Here is a 22,008-nt window from a genome sequence, read left to right as displayed (position 1 = left end):
AATAGGCCAGATGAATCACCTCCCAGCAAAGTTCCTCTCCTTTCACTGTAAAGAAAGCCTACAGTAATTAGCTCAGCTACAGACATCTAAACTCTACGCCATCCAGAAGAGCTGAAATGAAACCTACCACTGGTGTCAGTTAACTGAGCCTGTCTGACAATAAAAACTCATTTTCTTTTCAACAGCTCATCTGTGATGTGAAAGTCACAGTATCACATTATCACAGTACATTAGGGCTTGGAAGGGACCTTCAGAGATCATTCAGTCCAACCCCTCTGCCAAAACAGGATCACACAGGGTAGTCTGCACAGGAATGCATCCAAGTGGGGTTTGAAAGTCTCCAGAGAAGGAGACTCCACAACCTCTCTGGGCAACCTGCTCCAGTGCTCCATTACCCTCATTGTAATGAAGTTTCTCCTCGAGGCGAAATCTGTGTTCAAGTTTGTATCCATTGCTCCTTGTCTCATTGCATGACGCTGAAAAGAGATTGGCATCCTCCACTTGCCCCCTGCCGCTCAGATATTGATAAACATTGATCAGATTCCCCTCTCAGTCTTTTCAAGACTAAACAGCCCCAGATCTCTCTGGCTCTCTTCAAAGTCTGGACTGTGACACTCAGAAAATGAACATTAGCAAGGTCAAGTTCCCCTATCTGACTCTGAGGGTCATCCTGCCTAGTAGTGACCCCAGAGGCTTTCAGCAGAGCACCAGAAAGACTCCTCACCTCATCAGGTCTTTGGACTGAATCTGTGATCAGAGACAGTATGTCATGTGTGGGTACATTTTTGTCCTGTAATGCAACTAATTAACTGGCAGCATTTTTGAGGATGAAATATGGCAAGTTCCTTTCCTGCTCTCCTGGCTGCCCTCCTCAGCAGGGCCCAGCCAGCATGCTGACACAGCTCCCCAATTTCCTTTCCCCTGCTCCATTTCCTTTTCAAATTGAAAACTATTAGGAGTCTTTAGGCAAATAATAGAAACCTAATGCAGGTGGCTGTTATGGATTGTTCAATACTTACTCCTAACCTAATGTCTCCTCAAACATTACTCCACAGAAGGCAGGCAGGGAAAGAAATGCCTCATGAACTCTGACGATCAGTGGATTAGGAGTTAAGGTCATCATAATGAAGGCCATTTCTTCTTGTTTGTCAAATGACCTGGACACAGTTAGGTTCCCTGGGTCTTTCATCTGAGATTGGGTCCCCTCAGGAAGAGCAGGCATCTTGCCAAGAGCAATACCCATCCAACATCATCTCCTGCTCTACACCCCAAAGCAAGGAAGGCGGCATGTGGCTGGTGGTGGCATGTGGCTGGTGGTGCCACAGTAGTGCCAGTTTGGGAATTTTGCCATACCCAATGCTTTAGCTTTCCTAGGCACAACTTGGTGATGTGCTCCATCCAGATCAGCCACATGTCTGAGGTTGAATTAATCCCTGTTTAGAAGGTAGCTTGATGCTCCTAAACAGAAAGCAGGGCAAGGAAGCTGGGGGAGGGCCTGGAGAATAAATCTTATGAAGAGCAACTGAAGGAGCTGGGAATGCTTAGTTTGGAAAAGAGGAGGCTGAGGGGAGACCCCATGGCTCTCTTCAACTACCTGAAAGGACATTGTAGAGAGGCTGGTGCTGGTCTCTCAGGTAATTAGTGATTGAACAAGAGGGAATGGTCTCAAGATGTGACTGAGTAGGTTTAGACTGGACATTAGGAAAACATTTTTCCCAGCAAGAGTGGTCAGGTGTTGGAATGTACTGCCCAGGGAGGTAGTTGAGTCACCAACCCTGAAGGTGTTTAAAGATGGTTTGGATGTGGTGCTTGGGGATATATATGGTTTAGGGGTGAACCTTGTCAGGTTGTGGGTTGGACTTGGTGATCATCCTGAGGGTCTTATCCAACCTGAGTGTTTCTGTGATTCTGTGAAAGCACTTGAGAAATTTGAAGGATTCTGCAGGCAAAATGAAATAGAAAGCAAACATTATTAATAAGAGTTAGTAATGACTGGGTTTATGCAAAACAGACAAGTGTACAGAAGTGCCTATTAATTCTGAATCACTGAAGCATCTAGGCTCCAGAATTGGACGTGCTGCCTGTAATGCCAGTGCGATCAGCCAGTGTTCAAATTTGCCTTCATCAGCTAGGCATCACGTGTCTGATTCTGAGACAGATTCCTCCTGTGCTCTCTGGCAATAACATCCAGCATTTCACAGGGGACAGACCTCCCCAACTCCTTGTATGTACAAAGCAAGGCATGAAAGAGAGCAGTCTGTTAGCATGCGTGCTCCTGCAGACACCGGGCACCTGTCAGGGTGTTGCAAGCACTTCTCACCACTCTGGGTGCTCTCACATGCAGCACTGAAAGGTGCTGCGTTGGTCACAGATCACTGTCCCCATTTGGCTCCTCAGCAGGTGTAAACACTTCAGAGCTAATGCATAAGGCATGTGCATCTGTGTTTCTTGAGTGCTATAGTAGTGAGAGAGAACTCTTGGGTCTTTCTGAGCATGGGGGAACAGGGATTATGTTCTGTTGCTGCAGATGGAAAATGCATGGAATGTTTTAATGTTTAGCACTCAGAATTGTTTTGAAAACTCTTGGAAATAATTTCCTCCAGCCTCAGGTCACATCTAAGTGATGTTTTGCAAGCACATGCACCTTGCCAGGGCTGGCAGGCGCCACAGGCTGTGTCCATACATGGCTGCCTACTGGAGGTCTGGAGAACTGAAAGCCACCATATGGAGTTAATTCACCCAAAAATGAAGCCCCCAAGCACTCTTACAATTACTGTGTGGGTGGACATGGTGGCAGCAGGCAACATCAGAGGGATTCAGGTTATTGCTGTACCAATAGGTGCTGGGTGTCTTTGTGTTTCATTTGTGAATACATCCAGACCTCACAGAAAATCCTGACTTCCTTCATCATCTTAAACTCCTGCTAGAGAAGAGAAAGAATTAAGTTTAGGTGAAAATTAAGTGTAGGTGAAGATTAAGTGTTTGAAATGATAAAAGGCATGGCACCATTCACTGGGCTGATTGAGATGGGTGAATAAGATACAGCTCCTGGAGAGCTCGATGGTTTCTCCAGAGCCTGATGCTTTGGCTGCAGGGTAAAGGGGGAAGTATGGGGGGGGACATTAGGTGTATGCTAGTGTAAGGAGGAAAAAGAAGTCTCACTGCCCTGAGAAGGAGTATTGATGAGAAGGTCTTTAGGTGCAGGCAGAGAGACTCATGGGCCCTGAACAAGGGAATTGCCTCCTGGTGTGCTGAGGAAAACAAAACTCTGTGTACACTGGTAAATAAGTAGAATTTCTATCAGCTAAACCCAGCTGATTCTTATCGCGGACCTTTCAGCCCAGGAAAATACTCCATGCTGTTCAGGAAAGTACACAGCACTCTCTGAAGTGCTGAGTGGGGCTCAGACACCTCTGCTGCAGGCAGTGTCTCATGAAACATTTGGTGTTAGCCCTGACAGAGTTAAGTAGAGGGACACTTGCCTTATCTGAAATACCCATTATTTTTCTCATGAAAGCAGTGACCCTAAAGCAAAGTGACATCAAAGCAATTACAATGTGCAGAGGAAAAACACCTTTCTTTGGAGGGAAGGAGCCATTTGTCCATCTCAACTTTTTATGTAGTAATGAAACTGGAATAAGCACAAATGTTTTGTAGCTGCATTTCTCCACTGTGTTCCTCCCATATGCTCCTGTCTTCATCTCCTGGGCTTTTGAGACTACCAGCTCATTCCACTGTGGTGGAAGAGGCATCCTGATGGCTGCTCTTGGGGGAATGAAAAGAAATCTGGACTGAAAGTGAGATCTGGTTTTACTCAGAGGTTTTTAAAAAGCAGCTCCAGAAGTGTTACTTGCATTTTATTTAGTACTTACAGTGCAACAGCAATGAAACTTCACGTTACAGGGAGCGCGTGTTCCCACCAGAAGACGTCTTCAGCAGCTCATAAAAACCTGACCATTTATCAGCACTGCAGGGGATTTTCATTACCTCCCTGCAGCATATGCTCTCCTATGATGCTGGTATTGATTTAACAAGTAAACTTCGTGGCAAGCTCTAATCTTGGAATTAGCATTGAGGCTGAAATAGAGCTCTTGTTATTCTAGTAACTCAGAGGTGTAAGACTCCTGCGTATTCTAAAGGCCACATCATCGCCTTAACAAGCCTCACGTTAGGGCTGTCTGGGTTGCCAGACCCAAGCGTGGGCTGAGAGAACTTTAATAACAGTCCTGATCTCATGCTCACCCCTGGCAATTTCCCTACCCTTTTGTTTTTCTTCCTACAGGTCTGGACATCAGGCAAGCTCAGGTTATTGTGCTGTCCTCGGGCACCAAATGTATAAATGGGGAGTACATCAATGACAAAGGGCTTGCGGTCAACGACTGCCACGCAGAAATCCTGGCCAGAAGGGCATTTGTTCACTTCCTCTACTCACAGCTGGAGCTGCACTTAAGGTAACTGAATTCTCTTGCTGCTTGGGGAATGTTATATGGCCTTCAGTGGAACAGATCCATCCTCTAGACATTTGAACTATTTGTTTCTTTACATTGTTGTTTATGAGTCTCTAGCTGATGAAGGACCAGCACAGGGCACGGAAAAAAATGAGGGAGTTGGATAGTGTGGGGTATTGGGTCATGAGCTCCTTTACTTCAGCTGATTTTCCTTCAGTAGCTATTAGATATGACTCATAAAGTTGGTTTTTATGAAGCCTGATGATTTTGTACAAATCTTTACATGCAGGCTTATTAGCATCGTTCACTGGCTGGAGACTGGAAGGGGTCATTTTGCTCGCTGCAGTCATTTCCCTGTCTTCCTTACTGCTGCTAAAACATCTCAAGGAAGTGATTTATTGATCATTAATGCCTTCATTGACTCACCAGAGAGCCAATGAGTGTTAATAGCACCGATAACTTTGTGCCAAAGTGCAAGATGCTATCAGTCACTCCTTCTTTACGATGTTTGAAAACATTATAGCATGTAGAATCCTTACAGATAAATTATTGTTCCTGTCTGCAGCCAAATCCACCTTGTTACCATCTAAATGGTTAATGGGTCATACACGGCTTGGGAGCTGGTAATAAGTGGAGTAGTGAGGAGGTCCCTCCTGGGACTTCACTAATCATGTCTTATCAACAATCTGGAAAAGGCTATGTGGTGCTTCATTGTAAGCTTGGCAGAGGACACCAAACTGGGGAGGACCAGTCAGTATGCTTGAGGGCTGGGCTGCCATTCAGGCAGGCTGGAGGACTGGGGCAGCAGGTACTGTGACAGAAAATTCAACAAGGCCAGATGAAAAGTCTCACAGCAAGGAGAAAAGGACAACCTGCAATAACACAGACTGGAGCCCTGCTGGCTGGGGAGCAGGGCCACAAAGGGACAGGTTTCACAGGCAGATGATGAGCTGAGCCTGAGATAGAAGTGTGCTAGGCAGCAAACTTGGTCGTTAGGATCCCAAGCTGTATGAAAAGAAAGTCCAAGAGATGTGATCAAATCCTACTACTCAGCACTCATTAGACCACATCTACAATACCATGTGCAGGTTTGTGTTGATCAATACAGGAAGACATCAAACACCTAAAGTAGGGTCAGCAGAGCTCACCCAGATGCTCAGGGGACAAAGCACTTGACCTGTGTGGAGGGGCTGAGGGAGCTGGGCCTGTCCAGCCTGGAGGTAGGATGGCAGACCCAGAAGATTGTATGTCAGCAATACAATGGAGCTCAGTCTATAAACTCCCTTTGACTTCAGATGGTTTTGCAGCAGGTGAGAGACCCAAGGACCAGTCAGGGAACGGCTGTATTGCTCTTGTGAGCACCTATGATGCTGTTGCACTGAAGCAAAGTTAGTAACAATAACAGTTATTTTCACTTCAGGCTGGATCCGAGGACAAGAGAGTATATTGGGTAGATGAGCATGGCTAACAAAGAGCCTTGAAGGGTTTAATCAAAACCAATATTCTTTCTGTTTCAATCTGAACTGCTTTCAAGTTTACACTAAATTATGTTTTCGGCAGTGCAGCAGCCCTAGCGCTTGCTTTGTGCTGCGGTCTCTTGGGAAACAAGTGCTACAGCTGTATCTTAAACTGTTGTATTGATCCACCTCCCTAACATGCTCAGTCATATTATTATTTTATTTGGATCAATGTTAACATTCTTTTGTTAAGAGAATTCACAGAGCAGCACAAGCTACGTTCACAGTAACTTCAAATCACTCTCTGCTCAGCCGAGGGCAGGCACCACTGCTCCCCCGAACAGCACACCTGATAAAAACCTCAACCAAAATTGTCAAGGCTAAGCACCTATGAAAGACAGAGCTGGCGATACTGTCCAACCAGAGTTTACCCCCTGAAAGTCCATGAGCTGTGTGTTCTGCTGTATCCTTCAGTTCCAGTCTTTATGGCTACACTCAGTTTTATGCCATCACCAGGAGCTTTGTCATATAGTGAGGAAATGCAGGTGTTCAAAATGAAATGAATAATGCATTTTCTGTGCATTAAAGTCACATTTACCCCTTTTCCTCTAGAAAATGAGACAGCTCCCACTGGCAGAGAAATCACATGGTGCTACCTCAGGTTTTTTAGGACAGACATGTTGACTTGACTCCACTGGGATTCACTTACGCTAATCTAGTCCACACTAATGTCCTCTCTCAGGTCGGTTACTTATACAAAGACATATATGAACTGAGACCAAAAAGATGGTTCCAGAACCCCTACAAGAGAATGAAAGTATGGTTCTTGCCTCCAGGAGCTTGCATTTTCTAGCTCTCCCCATGGAACAGGCAATTTTGTTCTGCCAAGAGTATTCCAAGTTTCCACATCCCTTCCTCTCACCAAGCATACCTGCTCAAAGGGATCTCCACAGCTGGATTTCAGACTTCAGGAACTCCCAGTGCAAGAATTGTTTTTCTGCATGATGCTGTCCTTGAAAGGAAGAACTCTTTCAGAGTTTGCAAACTCTGCCACTGACCTCAGTGAAAACAAACCACATACTTGCCTGAGTGTAGCATAAAGGCTTCAAAGAGCAGGGATAAGCAGGCTGCTGGAAGCAAAGGCCAGGAGAGAGGATTAATGGCAAGGAGTCACTGAGTTGAACTTCTTGAAATCTCACTTGAGACATCTGGAAGTTAGTCAATCAAGTGTGAACAAGATCCTCAGGCTGCTTTTGTCAGCAGTGGAGAGAAATGGGCATCTCTGAAGTGGGCTTTAGCAAGTATGTGTTGTAGGCGAGATGAATTGCCACCTACTGGGGAAAAGCTTTTACCATAGCATCAATAAGGTTGGAAAAGACCTCAAAGATCATCAAGTCCAACCTGTCACCCAAGACCTCATGACTACTAAACCGTGGCACCAAGTGCCACTAGAACGGTAGGGGTTGGAAGAGACCTCCTGTAGCATGGCGCCAGTCGCCCTTCAGTGATACCCAGTCATAAAAGGAGGGGCAGTAGATGGAAACTCAGTCACAGGAAGTTCCTTCTCAGCATGAGAGAAAAAAAAATACACTTTATTGTCAGGGTGATGGAGCACTGGAACAGGCTGCCCAGAGAGGCTGTGGAGTCTCATGCTCCAGAGATCTTCAAAACTCAGCCGGATGTGTTCCTGTGTGGTCCTGCATTGCAGGGGGCTTGGAGGTCCCTTCCAACTCCTGTGATTCTGGAGGTTATAGAATCAGAGAATTGTTAGGGTTGGAAGGGACCTCAAGGATCACCCAGTTCCAACCCCCACTGTGAGGGACACCTCACACTACAGCAGGTTGTTCACAGCCACATCCAGCCTGGCCTTCAAAGCCTCCAGGGATTAGGCCTCCACCATTTCTGTAGCAAGAGCATAGGATGACTTCTTCAGATGTTTTAACTGCAGAACAATCCCATCCACGAGCCAAAGTTGCAGCACTATGCAAATTGCAGGTTTTTTGTTTGATTGGTTGGGGTTTTTTTTCCCCTTCTATTCATATTGCTAAATGTTAGAGATGTGACTTCCCTGACTTCTGTTGGGAGAGTTTCAGAGCAGAGACTTTATCCTCTTTAAGAAGTGAGAGTGGCAAATACTTCAAAAGGAAACTTTCTTTCAACAATTCATTGTCTAGAGCTTGAGTTAAATAAAAGCACAACTAAAACCTGTCAGCTCCTAACCAGTCTGATTAGAACCCTTAGGCCTCCCAGGCTGGGGGTTTATGACAGCCATAATCCTCCAGCCCTCAAGACTTTCACGAAGAAGATGAAAAGTAAGACGTAAATTTTGTGCTGTACAAAAGAAGGACAAGAAAGACCTTTTGAGAAGCTTTTCCCTGAAAATCATCATCAAAAAGAACACAAATGCCATAGTCTGTTCCTCTTGCAGGGGTGACAGGGGAGTTTACGTTGATTTCAGTGGGATTCTTTTTACTGACTGGCCAATGGGGAAGAAAAGAAGGTCCAATTCTCCTGCTTTAGAGAAAAATAGAACTAATAGCCTACTCTTAAAATAAATCAGCACCATAGCACTCTTGCTGCTTTAGTGGCCCTGCAGGGGCCAGAGGGATGATTTTAGAAGAGGTCAAGTTTTCCCAACCAAGTCAGGTAAAAACCACTGTCAATTTTATACCTAAAAGAACAAGGAATAGCCTTCATCCAGTCCAGTTAAGGTTTTTTCCCCCAGGGAAAACCAGCTGCTTGTTGTGCATAGAATCATAGAATTGTCAGGGTTGGAAGGGATGTCAAAGATCATCCAGTTCCAACCCCCCTGCCATGGGCAGGGATACCTCCCACCACACTTGCTCAGAGCCACACCCAGCCTGGCCTTAAGAGAGTGATTGCCCATTGGAATGTGCTGCCCAGGGAGGTGGTGGAGGCACCATCATTGGAGGTGTTCAGGAAAAGACTTGATAGGGTACTTGGTCGCATGGTTTAGTTTATTAGGTGGTGTTGGATGATGGGTTGGACACAATGATCTTGAAGGTCTCTTCCAAGCTGATCTGGTCTATTCTATTCTATTCTATTCTATTCTACTCTATTCATTATTTCAGAGGCTTGTAGCAGGGTGATGTGCTCTTGTGGCCGTGAAGGCCAGTGGTATCCTGGATCGCATTACAAGCGGTGTGGTCAGTAGGTGGAGAGAGGTTCTCCTCCCTCTCTACTCTGCCCTGGTGAGGCCATATCTGTAATATTGTGTCCAGTTCTGGGCCCCTCAGTTCAAGAAAGACCTCAGGGAACTGCTTGAGCCAGCACAGAGCCATGAAAATGATTAAAAGAATGGAATGTGTTCCTTATAAGGAGAGACTGAGGGAGCTGAGGGCTCTTCAGCTTGAAGAGGAGGAGACTAAGAGGTGACCTCATTCATACGTATAAATATGTAAAGGGTGACTGCCAAGAGGATGGAGCCAGCCTCTGCTGGGTGATGCCCAATGCCAGGACAAGGGGCAGTGGGTGGAAGTGGAGACGTATGAAGTTCCATGGAAACAGGAGGAAGCATTGTTTCACTGTGAGGGTGACAGAACACTGGAACTGGCTGCCCAGGGGGGTTGTGGAGTCTCCCTCTCTGGAGATATTCAAGACCTGCCTGGATGAGTTCCTGTGTGACCTGGTATAGGTGATCTTGCTCTGGCAGGGGGGTTGGACTGGATGATCTCGAGGTCCCTTCCAGCCCCTAACATTCTGTGATAATATAATTAGTGCAGCTGGGAAATCCCACCACAGCCAGCAGAAAATGAAGGAGCTGCATGTGGCAGCTCCAGCTCGGCAGCCGGTGTGTCCCTGACAGGCCACTAATATGCCTATAAATTCCTCCTGACAGCAAACACATCCCGGCATCAAAACCCAACAAAACACCCAAACCATGCAAGAGTGACAGCCAAACAGCTTCAGCAGCACAGAGGCTGCACCAGGAGAAAACAGGCAGAGGCAGCTTGGGTTAAAGCCAAGGACTTGTGCTGAGTTGAAAGAACCCCTGCTTGCAGTGACAGGAGGCAGAGAAAGCAGCAGAAATCGCCCTGGTTAATGGACTGTCCTGCAGTGAATTAAATGGGCAGAGCCTCCTGGGACAATCCTCGCTTGCAGGTGTCACTGTGATCAGGGACGTTCCTGGGAAAAAAGACCCTTGACTTTTTGAAGGAAGTATCAGAAGGAAATAAATTCACCATAATTTCCCTGGTCATATTTTCCCTTTCAAAGTGATAATCACAGCCATCCCCCACGTGTACGTGTTATAAGCAGCTGCCTGCTAGGAACTCACCAGCAGCTTCCCAAATGTCAATCAGCTGAGGAACCGCTCGGCAGCATAGCCTTAATGTGAGCTGCTGCTGCAAACTGCAGGACTGGGAGGCTCTGGCCTCCCGGGCAGCTGTTGGTAATGGAATGTGTGCACTGTCCCCATCTAGCTGCTGAACCACTGAGAAGATAAAAGCTTCATCTTAATGTCTCTGTTTCAACTCAGCTGAGGAAAAGCCCACATGAGCTTTGTCATGCAGAATCACAGAATAGTAAGGGTTGGAAGGGAGCTCTGTCCTCGCTTCTCAGAATGGCCTCTGACTGCCAGAGATGCCAGGCAACCAAGAGGACACTTATGGTGTAGCTGGAGCCACTCCTAGGTGGCTCTGGTTGAACAGGGAAGAAGAGCAATGCCTGGAGAGCAAGGAGGGTTGGCAGTGGTCACAACATCCAGGTGCTTCCTTCGAGGCCCTTTTCAGTGGAACACATAAACACACATCTGGGGTGCAGTGGTGTTAGTGGGATTTAAGAAAGGATTGGCTGTGGCACGTGGTGGCATGGTTTAGCTGATGTTGTGGTGTTAGGTCAAAGGCTGGACTTGATGATCTCAGAGGTCTTTCCCGATCTCAGAGGTCTTTTCCAATCTCAGAGGTCTTTTCTAGCCTCAGTAGTTCTGTGAAACACAGGGCTAGGAGTCGTGATGAGCAGAACTGATTTGTTCACCTGGGAGTCTGAGATAACTTTTCCTTTCTGCATGCTCCAGAATCTCCTTGAAATCAATGTGTTTCTGTATCTGTGCATGTGAGGGAAGAGCTACCCTCCAAAAATCCACGTTTCATCATTAGGCTCTATTGTAGGTAAGCAAACCAAGAGCACTTTGAGAGCTTTGACCCCCTTCACACATTTCTTCCCTGGGAGAAGCTCATCGCTTTCTCCTTGCTGTCACTAGGCGAGGCAGATGATGCCAGGTGCTGATGGAAACAAACAGAGGGATTAAAACCAGAGAGAGCAGAAATGTTCCTGATTTGGCACGTAACAAATGACCTGGCATCTCTTTTGCGATCGCAGCAAGCGGCGAGAAGACTGGGAGCGCTCCATCTTCGTGCGGTTGAAAGAGGGAGGCTACCGGCTGCGGGAGAACATCCTCTTCCACCTCTACGTCAGCACCTCGCCCTGCGGAGACGCGCGCCTCCACTCCCCCTACGAGATCACAGCTGACTGTGAGCACCGAACACTCCCTCTCCCTTCCCTCCTCTCCCTTCCCTCCTCTCCCTTCCCTCCTCTCCCTTCCCTCCTCTCCCCTTCCTCCTCTCCCCTTCCTCCTCTCCCCTTCCTCCTCTCCCCTTCCTCCTCTCCCCTTCCTCCTCTCCCCTTCCTCCTCTCCCCTTCCTCCTCTCCCTTCCCTCCTCTCCCTTCCCTCCTCTCCCCTTCCTCCTCTCCCCTTCCTCCTCTCCCTTCCCTCCTCTCCCTTCCCTCCTCTCCTTCAGCAGAGCACTGGGGATGTGTGGAGGGTGTGTGCCTGTGCAGCTGGTGCTCAGTCCCCTGTGCTGGGGGAAATCAGTGCTGGGCAAGGCATTGAGAGCCTTCTTTGTGTGCCTGAGGCTAGAAAATATGTCCCATGCAGCCCCAGCAGTAAATAAATGCCTTGGGAAGGGGCCCTGTGATCAAAGAGATCCTCGAGGCCATAGCTATGGGCTGGACTCTGGCTGGGGACGTATGGACTTTCCTCGGGGTTCAGGCAGTATGTACAGATTGAATGGCTGCATTTACACTAAACCCAGGCTGCAGTGGCTGGAGTCTCAAGAAGAGCGGTGAGATACGATACTCTCTTCTATTCTATTCCTAGAGCCTTCTACTTCCTGAATATGAAACAATATATCATGTGATACGATACATGATATGGTACATCATATGTGATGTATATGATATGGTACATCATATGTGATATGATATATGGAGCATGTCCAGAGAAGGGCCATGAGGATGAGCAGGGGGCTAGAGCACCACTCCTATGAGTCTGGAGAAGAGAAGGCTCCAAGGAGACCTTATTGTGGTCTTCCAGTATCTGAGGGGGGCTACAAGAAAGCTGGGGAGGGACTGTTTAGGGTGTCAGGGAGTGATAGGACTAGGGGGAATGGAAAAAAACATAGAAGTGGGTAGGTTCAGATTGGATGTTAGGAAGAAGTTCTTCACTGTGAGGGTGGTGAGACACTGGAACAGGCTGCCCAGGGAGATGGTGGAAACCTCATCCCTGGAGGTTTTTAAGGCCAGGCTGGATGTGGACCTAGTGTGAGATGTCCCTGCCCATGGCAGGGGGGTTGGAACTAGATGATCCTTGAGGTCCCCTCCAAGCCTAACAATTCTATGATGCTATGATATGGTACATCATATGTGGTGTGATGTGGCATGTGATATGATACGATATACGTGTGATGTGATATGGCACAGGAAATGTAACATTCATCACACATCACACAATGATGTAGACTCCTCACAGGCAGATCCATCAGAAGGCTATTTCACTCCCTAGTTCTTATTCATACAAGTTATCTATTAACAATTAGGTGTTGTTCTCCCCAGACCGGACTCTCTTTGTCACGTGTGAAGCAGCATCTTGGCAGGGTGCGAGAGCAGAACGAACCTATTCTGAAAGTGAAGATGCTTCCTTACCTGACATGATCCCTGCATTCTGTCAGCAGGGTTTATAAAATGAAGCAAAGCAAGGAAATGTTGAAAAGGCAAACAGCAAACTGACAAATTGCTGATGAAGTAACAGAATGAGGAGGCATAGGATCCTCTTAAAATTAGAACTACAAAAGGAAGTGCCTGTGAATATAAAAATAATAGTGATTTTTGGCCTCCCACCTTATGTGAGTTCCAAGAAATACCTTTAAAAAGGCCCTCATGTTTTCCAGCAGCAGCTTCCTGGGGCACCCTTTACTTGACATGAGAAGTGGAAGCACCAAAATCTGTAATTATTTCTCAAATGTAGTCCATTCTCAAGAGCAGCTGAAGGCTGCCCAGGATGACTTCTGCTCATTCATGCATGGTCAAGCAGGGCAGCTGGCAGCCAGCTCTACCTACTGATATGCAGCTGAACCCAGCCCTGGAGGTCAGACACTTGGTTCAGGGATTGCCAACTGCACATAAATCTACCAGTCAGTGAGGGAATGCTTCTGTGGGTACCAGTATGTAGAGGAAGCTGTGTTTAAATATCACAGAATCATAGAATGGTCCAGGCCAGACCTCCAAAGGTCTGACCTCCCACAGTCAGCAGGGACATCCTCAACTACATCTGGTTGCCCAGGGCCTTGTCAAGCCTTATCTTGAATATCTCCAGGTAAGGGACCTCAACCACCTCCCTGGGCAACCTGTTCCAGTGTTCCACTACCCTCATAGTAAAGAGCTTGTTCCTAATATCCAATCTAAATCTACCCTTGTCTACTATGAAGCCATTGCCCCTTGTCCTGTCACTGCAGGCCTTTGTGAAAAGTCTCTTACCATCACCTGACACACGCAGTTAACGTGTAGGTGGTCACAAAAACACTGCTCATGTTGGCTGTTCTCTTGGTTATTGTCTCAGTGTAGAAGCAAGGGCTCTGTGGCTTACCCAAGTAGGAATCACAGAACCACAGAATGCCAGGGGCTGGAAGGGACCGCGAGAGATCATCCAGTCCAACCCCCCTGCCAGAGGAGGGCCACCAACACCAGGTGGCAAAGACCAGGGGAAACTACTAGCTTCTCCTTCCCTGCCTACCCAGACCCCCCTTTACAGAAGGGAGAATCACAGAATGTTAGGAGCTAGAAGGGACCTTCAGAGATCACCCAGTCCAATCCCCTGCCAGAGCAGGGTCACACAGTGGGGCTGGAAAGGGCACCCCATCTGCTTTGTCGTTTAAGCAGATCCTGCTGCCTTTGTCCTGTGCTCCTGAAATCGTTGAGCACTGTGCAAAAACTAAAAAGACACATTGCCCAGAGCTGCCCTTCAGGGAGACAAGCACTGCCTCTGAGCTCACGCTATCCCAGAGACATCTGGGCAGATAACTCTTGTGCAATGGTTATCATCCACATCTCTTCTTTGTAGCTGAAGAAATAACCTTTCTTTCATGCAGTAATGACAAGAAGCTCCAGATGAATGCTGTTTAATTTCTTAAACAACAAAGAAGCCTCTCCTTGAGCTAGTGCAAGCCATCCACTGTTGCTGATTACTCTCTAAAGATGCATTAACATTTCAAGCCGCCGTCTCGCTGTGTGGTTTCTGGGTTTGCAAAGCAATGTGATAAGCCTTTATCAATACAGGGAGGGAGTCAAATCCACTTCTCAAATCTCCTTCCAAAAATTTCCTATTATCCACCGTGTCTTCCTGGCACCCTCAGGGAGGCCTCGCATCTCCTCCTCATGAGCTTTGTTCTGGTGAGGGAGGAGATAAGCTAGCGTGCACTTCAAACCCAGTTTACTTCTCACTGGAACGGGTGAGGTGCCAAGGTATCAGCACCTGTGAAAATCTGACCTTCCTGTGCTTCATCTGAGCAGCTGCAATGCAGAGGAGGGGTCCAGGGAGCCCACACCCACGCCAGCTTCATGCAGGAAAGTGAGAGATTAGAGGCCGAAAGGTAAATTCTGGCTCATCCTTCTTGGATCAGCGATGAGATGACTTGTTTGGTCATACATCCTCAGCAAGCCCTAAAAGGGAGGCAAAATCCAGCTGGACCAGCTCTGCTCTGAGCATGGAGGGGCTTTCTGACTTTTTTGGTGTAAATCAGGAGGTTGGAAGAGCTTATGAGGGGATTGAAATGAACTTGAAGCTTTGGGAGGGGCAGGTACAGTCTAAGAAAGTAGGGGAGGATGTTGAGGGAAAGGTGCAGAAGAGGATGAAGGCAGGAGAGGAGACCAGCCAGGGTCAGTGGTGTTGCAGAAACAGGAGGAAGGGAAATGCCAGAAGTGTTTCAAACAGTTGTGAGAGTTCTTACGAGTTTGTCCTGTCCCATTCTCTCCAGTCTCCTTCCCAAGACTCTTCATTGTTTCCCAAGGTCACCCCAAGGTTGCAGCCTAGCTAGATGGTAAAGAGGCAGCATTGATCCCAGTGTCCTCACAACTCCTTCACACACACAGCTTCTGCCTCTGCTTCTGCTTCAGCTCAGTGGTGTGGGTCACGAATCTTGGGACACCATCTCTTCTGGTACTTCTCGCTTTTTGCCCATCTGAGCAGGGTGTGCCTGGGTGTCTGACCTCTCCTGAGGGCAGTATTGCAGCACCAGCTCAGCCTGGCTTTCTTGAAGTTTTTTGAGGGGCTGACATTTCCCCATTGCAGCTCCAGCTCACGAGGTGAAGCCATGGGGGGCAGCTAGCCCTGTAGTATTTGTGGCATATTTTACACCTTCTCCTGAATCTAGGGCAAACCACAGCATAATCAAGCCCTTGATTTGCTAAAGTGCCTTCCTAGGTAATTTAGGGCTTCTTGACTCCTTGGCTTTTTTTTTTTCTTTTTCCCAAGAGTCTCTTGAAAAGGAAAATGGATTGCTCGAAAAATTGAGCTAATAAATCCTCCACTTCCCCACTCCTCCTTCCCTGGCAGGGTTTTACTTCATTGTCCATCTTTTCTTCTAGAGATGTGCTCTCACTTTTGCACTACAGGGATTGCCAAAGAGAATCTGCCCCAGGGCTTGTCTCCATTCTTCTCCCCTGGGGTGCTTTCCTATCTCTTGCTAACATGCTGTATTGCCTTGTACCATTGACTCCTTGATAGCCCAGCTCCTGTTTTATCCCACGCTCCCTTTAGGTCTGAAACACACCATTGCATCCGCTCCACATGGGGTCTTCCTCCTGCTTGCCTATTAACCTACAGCTGTGCTGAAGCTCTCTTGCACACATATTTGACAGAGCTCTCATCTAAGCAGGAGTCACTTGCAACCACGTGAGCTGGATCATTGCCTCGGTAGGTGATGTGATGGGGTGAAGATGTCCACTGCAGCTTTCAGAGAAGTTGGGGAACTGAAAGGTACCCAGAAAGACAGGTTTGCAGTCTCTGCTGCACGTGTGCTTTCACTGTACAAACCTGTGCTTTCCCTCCTGACTCTGCCTGCCAGATTTAGCATCCCATTCCCAGACAAAATGCTCTCTGTTAACCCCCAAATCTGGGGCTGCCTGGAAGGAACACCCCAGCTCACACTGGAGAATCACTCTGTGTTCAGATGGAGCTGACCCAGACTGCATCAGTCTAGAGCTCCCAGACCAAAATCCTTGGAAGTCATATCCTCTGCACACTGGCTAGAGAGGGCCAGATTCAAACAGAGGCCATCTAAGGATCCAAGGCACTGACACAAATCGTCTCCTGTGACTGTCAGGATACTTTCAACTGCAGAGCTCTTCATTTGGGGTACTTCAGGCAAGTGTCAAGATGGAAATACAAAGAGAATGCTTATGGCAGCAGCTGGGCTAGAATCATTCCCAAAAGCTTTGGGTTTGGTGAACATTAGTGGCCATGCAAGGGGAAGGAGTCACCATCATTGGAGGTGTTTAGGAGGAGACTTGACAGGGTGCTTGGTTGCATGGTTTAGTTGATTAGGTGGTGTTGGGTGATGGGTTGGACACGATGATCTTGAAGGTCTCTTCCAACCTGGTCTGGTCTATTCTATGCTATGCTATTCTATGCTATGCTATTCTATGCTGTGCTATTCTATGCTATTCTATTCTATTCTATTCTATATCGCTACCTTCCTTTTGTCAGTCCCATGCTTGGTTTAAATGGAGAAATTCTGTTCTTGTGAGTGGCTGATAAAGGGGGAGGGGGAAAGAACCATCTAAATAACTCTGTGATCACAGAATCACCAAGGTTGGAAGAGACCTCAAAGATCACCAAGTCCAACCTGTCACCACAGACCTCATGGCTAAACCATGGCACCAAGTGCCCCATCCAATCCCCTCTTGAACACCTCCAGGGATGGTGACTCCACCATCTCCCTGGGCAGCACATTCCAATGGCTAACAACTCTCTCTGGGAAGAACTTTCTCCTCACCTCCAGCCTGAACCTCCCCTGGTGCAGCTTGAGACTGTCCTCTTGTTCTGGTGCTGCTTGCCTGGGATCTGAAAATAATTTAGATATCTCTAACTGGGAGAAAATGCACATCCTAAGAAATTGCTATAGTGCCCTGGTTACAAAGCTGGAGGGTAAGCAGGGGTGAGCTCCTGGGCTGGGCTGCTGGTGTTTGCCTCCACTGTAGGGGTGCTGCAGGCATCGCATCGCTGTGGCAGAGCTGCCGGCCTGCTGCAGCTCGGGGAATCCAGCCTGGAAATGCATGGAGCAGCTATTCAGTGCATGGAACAGCTTCCTTCTAGGCTGTAAAGTTGATTTTTATGCTGATGAATGGCCCATCTGTGGAACTGGGATGAAGGTGCATTATTTTCCTATTTTTCATGTGACTGAGCAGAACAATACCTTGGGGGATCGCAGAAGGAAATTATCATAGAGAGCCATGCCCAGAAGTAAGGCGAAGGGGGGAAAGAAATGCACCTAGCACTGTGGGCTGCAGCGCTGAACGCTGCCTCGGGAGAAATAATCCTAGCACTGGATGAGTTATTGTGGTCAGTCCAGATTGCTTTGTTATGTAAAAGATACTGCAGAAATTGCAGACACAGCATGAGGCTGGTGGATTACTTCAGGGGCTAGGGAACTGGTTATTAAAGAAGGTGAGGGGAAATTGTCCTTCCACTTCGTTAGGATGGGGCTGGGATGGATCCAGAAGGGGTGAGCACAGCACCCTTTGTCAGCCTCCTTTGAGATCAGGGAGGAGCAGTGCTCCCTTCCTGCTTGTGCCACTGGCACAGCCTCAATTTAACAAATACTGAGGAAAGGCAAAGACTTCATGTGGGTAACTAGAAGCTGGCTTGTCAAGGAGCTTGTGTTCCTGCTTAGGACTGTTAGCAGCTGTCAGGTTTATGTGTGATTCAGTCCTCCCAGGCTGCTGAAATGCTGCTTCAGAGTCTAGTTGAGAGACATCCTTGCCCATGACAGAGAGGTTAGAGTAGACTGTCTCTGAGGTCCCTTCCAACCTAAACCGTTCTGTGATTCCTTCCATGCCTAGTTCAAGGTCAGCTTTTTCATTCAAAGCTCCTTGGACTCAAAGAAATTGAACCTGCATTCCCCAAGCTATAGATCAGGGCTCCAGTGAATTCACTCTCAGCAGAGCTAGGCAGTTCCCTTTCTTCAGTCTCTGTTTCAAAACTTTGTTAGACTTGACACAGCATGAGAAAACTCTTTGGCTTTGACAATGCATTCAAAATGTCCCAGTTTCCTCTGCTTGTGATCTTCTTGGCTGCTTTTGCCTGTTTGGGTTTTGTTGTTTCAGGGGGAGTTTTAAAGTAGAAAATAAGATTTTTGAGAAGGATGTGTCAGCACAGAGTCTATCTGAGGAAGGGGGGGGGGGAAGTGCTGCAAAATGTGGATTGCTCAAAGCCAGCATTGGCCACAGCTCTGAAAAGCTCTCATGTAAAGCAGAATGTGTTTTTTTAGGATTCAAGAAAATAGGTTTCCACAGCTATAATCAGATCCTAATTTTAACAGAATGCTTGAATTGCCAAAGGGAATTGCACTGTATTTATTGATTCTGCTTTGTTATGAATTTTGCTGCTTTGTAAAACACTGCATTTGGGCACAATGTTCAGATGTGATAAAAAGGCTGCATTAATCAGCAAAAGGCCACGGCTGAGAAGCTTTCAGAACAGCAGTAGAAAATTCCACCAAGAAAAGCTGTTTGTCCCTGCATTCCTCCAGCCCAAGGAATAATGATGGCTGAGATTCTCCCAAGGTCCTCTGCAGGAGGTTCAAAGAGACTGCATGTTTCTAGATACAGCTGTCCCAGTTCCACCCCCAGCATCCCATACTCTGCTGGAGTTAGGTGTCAAATCACAGCACATACTTTGGGTGGAACTGATCAAAACTTAGCTGGGAAAAATCCCTCTGGGCAAAAACTACATTCAGTCAGACCTGCTTTCATAGAATCATAGAATCAGTCAGGGTTGGAAGGGACCACAAGGATCATCTAGTTCCAACCCCCCTGCCATGGGCAGGGACACCCCACACTGGATCAGGCAAAGAAGAGAATTAGCAGCAAGTGGGCAGTTCGATCCTGCTAACCATTTTTTCACACAATATATGTTGAAAAGATAAATCTCTTCTACAAAGGGAAACAAAAGGAGGAAGCCACAGTGATGCCTAGCTTGCCCAGGTGGCCAAGAAGGCCAATGGCATCCTGGCCTGTATCAAGAATAGTGTGGCCAGCAGGAGCAGGGAAGTCATTGTGCCCCTGTACTCTGCACTGGTTAGGCCACACCTTGAGTCCTGTGTCCAGTTCTGGGCCACTCAGTTTAAGAAGGACATTGAGACACTTGAACGTGTCCAGAGAAGGGCAACGAGGCTGGGGAGAGGCTTTGAGCACAGCCCTGTGAGGAGAGGCTGAGGGAGCTGGGGTTGTTTAGCCTGGAGAAGAGGAGGCTCAGGGGAGACCTTATTGCTGTCTACAACTACCTGAAGGGAGGTTGTAGCCAGGTGGGAGTTGGTCTCTTCTCTCAGGCAACCACCACCAGAACAAGATGACACAGTCTCAAGCTGCACCAGGGGAAGTTTAGGCTTGAGGTGAGGAGAAAGTTCTTCCCAGAGAGAGTCGTTCGCCATTGGAATGTGCTGCCCAGGGAGGTGATGGAGTCCCCATCCCTGGAGGGGTTCAAGAGGGGATTGGATGTGGCACTTGATGCCATGGTCTAGTCATGAGGTGTGTGGTGACAGCTTGGACTTGATGATCTTTGAGGTCTCTTCCAACCTTGGTGATACTGTGACACAGGTGAACAACTTCTCTCTTGCTGGTGGGGCATCTTGCTCTCCACACGCAGCCTCCAGCCGCTGCCCTGGCTTTGCTCAGCTGCTGACCTGAGCACCAGCAGCAGCAGCAGCAGCAGCAGCTCCCCACACTGTCAAAGATGAGCTGTCAGACTGGTGACAAGGCTCACGAAGGCTTCAGAGGCAGAAGTTTTCTCCATCATGGAGTTCACAGCGCTAGCACAGCCCTTTGCCAGGTCTCAAGACTGCTGTGTGGGAGCAGATGCACTTGCAAAGCAGCAGCATTGTGATTTGGGATGAGAGGAGAAGTTAGCAATTAAAAATAATCATCTTGAAGTGTTTGAGTTGTGCTTTCCTTGATTGCCACATGCACAGAGTCCTCATTCCACTGATAAATCTAGTGCTTTGGGCTTCAACAGACTAATGCACTTCTACTCCAGAGCAGGCTGGAGGCTGCAGATGGAGTTTGTAGGTGGGCATGAGGGATCTTGGTCTCTTCTCCCAGGCAGCCAGCACCAGAACAAGAGGACACAGTCTCAGGCTGTGCCAGGGGAGGTTTAGGTTGGATGTTAGGACAAAGTTTTATACAGAGAGAGTGATTGCCCATTGGAATGTGCTGCCCAGGGAGGTGGTGGAGTCACCATCACTGGAGGTGTTCAGGAGGAGACTTGATAGGGTGCTTGGTGCCATGGGTTAGTTGTTTAGGTGGGTTGGATTGGTTGATGGGTTGGACACGATGATCTTGAAAGTCTCTTCCAACCTGGTCTGGTCTATTCTATTCTATTCTATTCTATTCTATTCTATTCTATTTTATTCTATTCTGTCTTTCCCTGTGCCTGACCCAGTACTGCTGGTTGTTATTAGTAACTGTCAGTGGAAATGGTGCATGACTTTGTTGCAGAGAGCATTTGCTCTGGTTAGATTTTGATCCCAGGGGCTCCTCAAAGACAGACATTACAGAAGGCCACTTTGTAACATATGAATTTTGATCTATTGGGTTGGCTTGGGGTTTTTTTTCTGAATATATATATATATATATATTTTTGTCCCCAGGGATTAAAGCTTGCTGAGAGATCAGGGTTTCCTTAAAAGCTAATCCAATGGCCATTCTCTGCTCTAGCAACTGGTTTCCTGCAGGCACTCCAGCACCTCTTCCTAGGATGAGCATTCAACACATTTCAGATTGTTCTACAAAAAGAATAGAAAGTCTTTGTAAAATGGCTATGCCATCTGGACAGAGGGCATTTTGCCCCTCAGTGATGATATATGGGGGCATTTTGGTGGAGCTAAAGAGTTTTCATTAAAATACTCAGCCAGGAGTTTTGCTGTGATGGGGTACCAGTCTCACATCCTTCTGCAGTTGCTGTCTCACACCAAACATCAGCATTTCATAGTGTCATAGTAATATCATAGTATCAGTCAGGGTTGGAAGGGACCACAAGGATCATCTAGTTCCACCCCCACTGCCATGGGCAGGGACACCCCACACTAGATCAGGCTGGCCAGAGCCTCATCCAGCCTGGGCTTAAACACTTCCAGGGACGGGGCCTCAACCACCTCCCTGGACAACCCATTCCAGGGCTTCACCACTCTCATGGGGAAGAACTTCCTCCTCACGTCCAGTCCAAATCTCCCCACCTCCAGCTTCATTCCATTCCCCCTAGTCCTATCACTACCTGAGATCCTGAGCAGTCCCTCCCCAGCCTTCTTGTAGTCCCCTTCAGATACTGGAAGGCCACAAGAAGGTCACCTCAGAGCCTTCTCTTCTCCAGACTGAACAGCCCCAACTCTTTCAGTCTGTCCTCATAGGAGAGCAGCTCCAGCCCTCTGCTCATCCTCGTGGCCCTTCTCTGGATGCCTTCCAGCACCTCCAGATCCCTCTTGTAATAGGGGCTCCAGAACTGGATGCAGTACTCCAGGTGGGGTCTCACCAGAGCTGAGTAGAGGGGGACTGATATTGATTACTTGCTATGTACTTCAAACAAATCAGGACAAGTA

The 22,008-nt window shown here is 47.6% G+C and overlaps 1 protein-coding gene across 2 annotated transcripts in view; it reads left to right on the top strand.

The window, feature by feature from the left end:
- The window catches only part of ADARB2 (adenosine deaminase RNA specific B2 (inactive)), a 303,071-nt gene that overhangs the window by 256,938 nt on the left and 24,125 nt on the right, over nt 1-22,008 (top strand). For both annotated transcript variants that reach the window (XM_054171384.1, XM_054171385.1), the window contains exons 5-6: nt 4,283-4,451; nt 11,246-11,397. In XM_054171384.1, the coding sequence (XP_054027359.1) occupies nt 4,283-4,451; nt 11,246-11,397 (321 nt within the window). The remainder of the gene's footprint in view (nt 1-4,282; nt 4,452-11,245; nt 11,398-22,008) is intronic.

Source organism: Dryobates pubescens, chromosome 21 (genome assembly GCF_014839835.1).
Source record: "Dryobates pubescens isolate bDryPub1 chromosome 21, bDryPub1.pri, whole genome shotgun sequence".
In the NCBI taxonomy this organism is placed as follows: domain Eukaryota; kingdom Metazoa; phylum Chordata; class Aves; order Piciformes; family Picidae; genus Dryobates; species Dryobates pubescens.
This window is presented reverse-complemented; position numbering and strand designations above follow the sequence as displayed.